At 29.4% G+C, this 6,697-nt stretch overlaps 1 protein-coding gene across 1 annotated transcript; it reads left to right on the top strand.

The window, feature by feature from the left end:
• The first annotated feature begins 3,093 nt into the window (after positions 1 to 3,093).
• Positions 3,094 to 6,471, top strand: LOC111392541 (high mobility group B protein 1-like). The gene is made up of 8 exons (XM_023017906.1): positions 3,094 to 3,239; positions 4,041 to 4,126; positions 4,321 to 4,440; positions 4,544 to 4,601; positions 4,691 to 4,735; positions 4,836 to 4,916; positions 5,605 to 5,685; positions 6,131 to 6,471. The coding sequence occupies exons 2-8, from the start codon at positions 4,053 to 4,055 to the stop codon at positions 6,185 to 6,187; spliced, it is 516 nt and encodes a 171-aa protein (XP_022873674.1). The 5' UTR covers positions 3,094 to 3,239; positions 4,041 to 4,052; the 3' UTR covers positions 6,188 to 6,471.
• The last annotated feature ends 226 nt before the right edge of the window (positions 6,472 to 6,697 follow it).

Raw genomic sequence — 6,697 nt, 5'->3', positions numbered from 1 at the left:
AAAAAGAGACTTCTGAAACATTCGGAGAGAAATGTTTATTAGAAGAGGAATTTTTTATTTTTTTGCCCAATCTTCATTCCTTTATCCGGTAGAATTCGAAATAAGGCACCGTTTGATATGCCAAAATTTTTTAGGGAAAGTGGAAAATCAATTCCAACTTTGAATTTTAAGGGTGTTTGATACCATTTTTTTTCCCATAGAATTACATTTTCTAACTTTTTTTGGGAATTGAAGTTTTCTTTGTTTTGAAGGAAAAAAGGAAATTGGTTTTCCCAGTTTACTGTAACACTTTTTTTTTTGTTTGCAGTGGAAACAAAATTTAAGATTTATTATAAAAAAATATTTCTTTAATTGACAATTTTCATGTAAAACAAGGTCAAACGAATACCCAAAGATAGATGATTTTCTTTTTTTTTATTTTGGCAATGAAAACAAATTTTATTCCCAATACCAATAATTTATATCCCTTTAATTGACAATTTTCATATAAAACAAAGTCAAACAAATACAAAAGCACTTTAATTTAAACATTTTTCACGTGAAAAATTATACCAATCAAACACAATAATTTACAATTCTCCGGCAAACAATTTCCCATCAATTTAATTCCCTGAAATTTATTTTCTTTCCACCCAAATTTTACCTTTGCAATCAAACAAACCCTCATAGTTTTAAAGAGTGAAAGTTGTAAGAAATTTTGAAAAAATAGCAAAAGAACAACGAATTTGGTCAGTTGAAAATTACAATACAAATTAAACTACACTTAAGATGTGTTTAATTGCAAGCATCGAAATTGCTTGAAAAGAAAATAAATTTTAAGCTATTGAATTACGTAGAATTTATTTGTACGGAATAAATATATTTTATTGATTTAGTTTTCAACCTATGAATATCATACTTATTCATTTTTATTGGTGAATAGACGAAAGAGAAATGATAAATAAGAAAGAGAAAAAAGATAGTGAATTACTTGGAATATAAAATCACCAAGAAAATGTTTTCCTCGCTTTTTAGGAAAATATGGTCATACAACCACAAGTTGAAAAATATTTTTCATGGAAAAATTTTAATGAAACACCCCAAAAATAAGAATTTTGGTGAAAATATGACATTTTTCATGAAAAATAAAGCCAATCAAATAAACTCTTAAATCTCCCATAACCTGCTATTCAAAAATTGACAAGCACTGATTTTAAGAACATATCATAAACAACATCATTCAAAAATTATAATCTATATCTATGCCCCTGTTTGGTGCTGATTTTTCAAACCAAAAAATTAATTTTTTTTTAACATTACTTAATATAGTCAGTCGTCATTTTTGACTATTCACTCACACGTGAGACCTGCCTTTCAAGCTAAAAATTAAAAAATTGATTTTCAAAATCAGAACCAAACAAGCTCTATATCTATAATCTATTAAATATCACATCAAATGAACAATCTTTTTTAAATGATTTTAACCCTACTACAATTCAATTATTTCAATAATACATTACTTTTTGTTTTTCAATATGTAATAAATACTACAAAATCCTTGTCATGTATGAATTTCGTGTTATTAATTCTCATTTAATTAACATTCATATTAATCTAAACTCAATATATCTTGACTTGATGAATCTAAAGTTATTATAGATGAATTTATTTCTATTCACGTATATATAAATTTTAGTGAGTGTCTAAATTCGTGTATTAGCAATATTTAATACTTATGTACCAAATGTAGCATAAAAAAGTTGCTTATATATAGTATTTCATCATTGTGAAAAAATTGAATAATCAAAATTGATTTTTGAGTGTACAAATTTTTTTACCTTAATTTCCATCATATTTTTTTTTAATTCATTTGAAACTCAACACCTCAAAACAAATAGGTATCAAGCATTACTTTTATGGATAATTAACACAAAACGTTCGTATCTTTCATTTTTTGGTACTTTCACTTCTATTTTTCACATTTCATTGCAGAAAAATGTCATTTTTATCTAATTTCTTAATAAAAAATTTAAATGACAAATATACCATCCTATTTTAAATTAAAAAAACAAAAATTAAAGAACAAATTGTAATTGTACTCACAAAATTTTTAAAAAATTGCAAACGAATCCAAATAAATTACTAAATGGTAATTAACACAAAACGTCTCTACTGTTCGATTTTATAGTGCAAAAAGCTTATACCTTTATTTTTTGGCATTTTCATCAATATTTTCACATTCCACTGCCAAAATCATCATTTCATTTATTTTCTTACTTAAAAGCTGTAAAATGGTGAATATATCCTCCTATTTAAATAAAACAAAAATAAAGGAAAGAAAAATAAATAATAAATTGCCACTATACCCCCCCCCCCCCCAAAATTAAAAAAAAAATCAAATAAATTCCAAATAAGTAATTTTTTTTAATTTATTTGTTTTTAATTATTTATTTAAAATTTATTTGTAGTTTTTTGAAAAAATTGAAAGTATACTTGCAATTTGTTCTTTATTTTTTTTTTCTCTATTTTTGTTTTATTTAAATAAAGGGGATATTCGTTATTTTACAACTTTTAATTGAAAAAATAGATAAAAATGAAGATTTTCACAATAAAATGTGAAAATAAGGGTGAAAATATCAAAAATAAAGGTATGGACATCTTGCATAATAATATTGAAAGGTATGGATTATTTGTGTTAATTACCCTTAAAAATTTGGTTGGACTCATTTGCAGTTTTTAAAAAGTTTGGGAGTATAATTTCAATTTGTTCTTTAATTTTCATTTTCTTTTTTTATTTTATTTAAACAGGATGGCAGATTTGTCATTTTACATTTTTTTTATTGATAAACTAGATGAAAATGATATTTTTCCGCAATGAAATGTTAAACGGGAATGAAAATGTCAAAAAAGGAAATATATAAACGTTTTACACATTAACATTAAAAGATAAGTTCATTTTGTGCTAATTACCTTACTTTTATTTTTTATTTTACTTATAAATTATTTTAGAATAATGTGTAACGCACGTTCAAATCTAATTAATACAATCAAAATCGGTGAAAAACTCGCAACCATGCCATGGTATTTATTTTCTTTTCCACCGAATTTACCTCTCACCAAACGGACCCTGACCGGCTCGTCCGGTGACTGAAACCAAAGTACACATTTTCTCTCTTTACCTCGGTCGTAAATACTCTTGAAGTTGCTTTAAATTCTTCTTCTCTCGACTCCTCGATCACCGATCACTCGTTATCGTCAAGGTACGATTTTTTGATAAAAACTTATTTTTATCAAAATAAGTTTTTATATAGAAAAACCTCTAATTGAAATTTTGTTTTCTAAATTCTTAGCTTAATATTTGTAGCGCGTGCTTAATTTTGCAGAATATTGATATACTGATATCGTTATTTTCTCGTCGAACGTAATTTCTTAGTATATTGTTAGAAAATGTTTAATCCGTGCTCTAATTAGGTTATAATTTTGTTTGTATTAGCTGTTTTCTGGATATTATTTAATTCATATTTGAACAGTAGCTCCTTTTTTAATTTAGGAATTTACGTCGCATCTATGGTTATTATTTTTACGTTGAATTGTTTCTATATAATAAAAATTGGAGATTGAAGATAATAACAGTTAATTGATGAACACGTTTTCCTAATTTATATTCACTATTGACTTTATTTGTAGCCTTGTTATGCTTCTAGTTATTAACTCAACAATTTTTTATTGTCTGTCATTTTATTTTAGTTTTCGTAATTTATATTCACCATTGACTTTATTTGTAGCCTTGTTATGCTTCTAGTTATTAACTCAACAATTTTTTATTGTCTGTCATTTTATTTTATTTTTTTAGTTTTTTACTCATTAAGCGGCAACTGAAAAATCATTCCAAGATTTCATAATATAATCGCAACTTCTATACAACAATGAAATTCCACGCATATGAAATTTATTTATTTTTGTTAAATCAGTTGTATGTTATGCACATATTTAAATTTGTAATTGCCTCATCAATCTGTAGTGCAATGGCTATTCTAATGCAAGGATCTACCATTGTCTAGGTGCTGGAATCAATGAAGACCAGCAGCAGGAGTAAAGGGACTGTGAGAAAGGAAACAAAAGAAGCATTGAAGCCTGTAGATGATAGGTTGGAATTTTTTGTTGTTGAACACTTTTTACCAATGTATCAGCTATATTATCCAGAATTTTATGTTTTACATTATGTTGTCAAGATTAGATGCTGATTGAGCAAGTATTGATTATGGTTAATTATAATATTGCTGGATATTGCAGTTGCAATAAATTTACAGTGATGGATTGTGTGTATCTTTTTGTTTTTAGGAAGTTGGGGAAGAGAAAGGCGGCGGTCAAGGCAGATAAAAAGCCAGCTAAGAAGGGGAAGGCAGCTAAGAAAGACCCAAACAAGCCCAAGAGGCCTCCGAGTGCCTTCTTTGTGTTCCTGTACTAAATGCTATTCTCTGGTTTCTGGTCTTGGGAGTTAACAGTTTAGCTATACTTATATAATTTGTAGCTTGTTCTGAGTTATGTCATGCTTTTATTGTAGCGAGGAGTTTAGGAAGACTTTTAAGAAGGAAAATCCTGATGTCAAGGGCGTCTCAGCCGTATGTTCTCTGTAACATTTTTATATGCCTTATTTATGAATATGTTTTGGAAATAAAAATTGCTTGGTCTTTGTATGTGCATCCGGAAGGTTGGGAAAGCTGGTGGAGAGAAGTGGAAATCCATGAGTGCAGCTGTAAGTTCTTGAAGCCCTTCTATTTCAAATTTTATGATTAAATGTATGTTTGTACATTACTACGTTATGATTTATATCCCATATTCTCACCTCTGGGCAGGAAAAAGCTCCATATGAAGCTAAAGCTGCTAAAAAGAAGGCCGAGTATGGAAGTCTTATGGACACCTACAACAAGAAGCAGGTAAGAACATCTACAATGCATTCTATGAATTTAAGCCTACGAAGATTTCCTGCCCTCGTGGCATTGATGTCTAAAGAATAGACATGAAGTTCAAATTTCATCTCTAATGTTTCCTTTCTATAAGTGAAATTTATTTAATAGGGGAGAGAATAACAAACATGAGAGGGAAAATAATAAACAAGAGAGAGAGAGAGAGTTTAAATTTGCTCCCTCACCCCATCTAACTGAGCCTCTATATCTACACGGACCTTGACAGAAAGGCATTGTCTATCTTTACTTTTGTGACATTTTATATTATGCAATGCAAATTAGCATTGGAGATACTCTAAATGCACTATCTATCTACTACCATTGCTCTCAGTTCCGTTTGGCATAGTTTTTGAAAAGTCGATAGGAACGTTAAAAAGCTACTTTTGGACATATTTGGTTAATTTTACAAAAGCGTTTCCTCTAGTTGAAGAGCATGTAGAGGAAGGGTCTAATGCGGCTTCCTCTCAAAGCACTTTCGAAATAGGAAGAACTTTTAGAAATTAATTTTTAAACAAAAATATAGGTAACTTCCTCTGGAAGCTCTTCTACAAGAAACTGAATAAAAAAACAAAAGCCATGTCAAACGGGCTTCAGTTAATCACTACTTTTTGAACTTCTTATTGATGGTATCCCTTATTATCTTGGATTTAATTGGCAGGAAAGCTCTGCTGATGAAGGTGGCGAAGAATCTGAGAGATCAAAATCTGAAGTTCATGATGACGATGATGAGAGTGGGCAGGTATATTGTACAACGTCTATACGATGTGATGATCTTGAAGAGGGTGGGTAGTAGGCAAAGGACAAGAAAATATAATTGGAATCTGACGACATACGATGTTGAAATGGCTTAGATAGTAGCAAGATTGCATTTGAACAGGCTCAAAGCCAGCAGAAGCATTAGTTTTTTTTACGTAAATGCTTTTATTAACTTTAAAAAAATAATGTCGGATAAGACAACTTTAACCTTTAAATATTTTCATCAAACAGAAATCTTAATTTAGTGTTCTCCAATAGGAAGTAGCTTAGTTTCCCCAACTGTAGGCTTTTTATCTAACTATGTTAGGGACTTGATGTGGGGAAATGATTCTTTTTTTTTCGGGACGTACATGTATAATTACATTTCATCAAGTTTGTCGAAATTCCTGCAGTCAGTTAACTAATCTGCATGATTGTGGTTTGTGCAGGAAGAGGAAGATGAGGGAGATGAGGACGAGGAAGAAGACGATGATGATGATGATTGAGGTTGGAGTCGAACTTGGGCTTTTTTTGTGTGCCTGATCGATGGCACTGATGCTGGATATGTATGCTTATACTTTTAGCTTAAGTTTGGAATCTTAATGGATTGCCCGTATCTTTTGTAATATGTATTACGTAATTCTCATGCCAGAACAACTCAAAACTCCGTGTGGGCTTGTTTGTTAGTTCTTTTACTGCCCAGCAAATTTTAAGAACATATATACATCTTACACCGTAGCTAGTATGTCGATGAACGGTTTCTTAGTTTCTAGAACTATCTATTTATTTAGCCCCAATTTGATTCCTATTCTTTTCTCATTAAAATGAAAAATATAATCGTTATTCATCACATCAAACCACCAAATTTGAATTTTTATTTCTTATATGGGGTCGGTAATAATTATATTTTTTATTTTCATTCTTCCAAAAATAAGAAACAAATGGGGGCTTAATTTTAAGCATTTTCAAAATTTGGTTCTATATTGTGTTATTTTTGGTTTTCCGGAGGGTTCATT

This window comes from Olea europaea, unplaced genomic scaffold (genome assembly GCF_002742605.1).
Source record: "Olea europaea var. sylvestris unplaced genomic scaffold, O_europaea_v1 scaffold939, whole genome shotgun sequence".
Classification (NCBI taxonomy): domain Eukaryota; kingdom Viridiplantae; phylum Streptophyta; class Magnoliopsida; order Lamiales; family Oleaceae; genus Olea; species Olea europaea.
The sequence above is the reverse complement of the archived record's forward strand: the minus strand, read 5'-3'. Positions and strand labels throughout refer to the sequence as shown.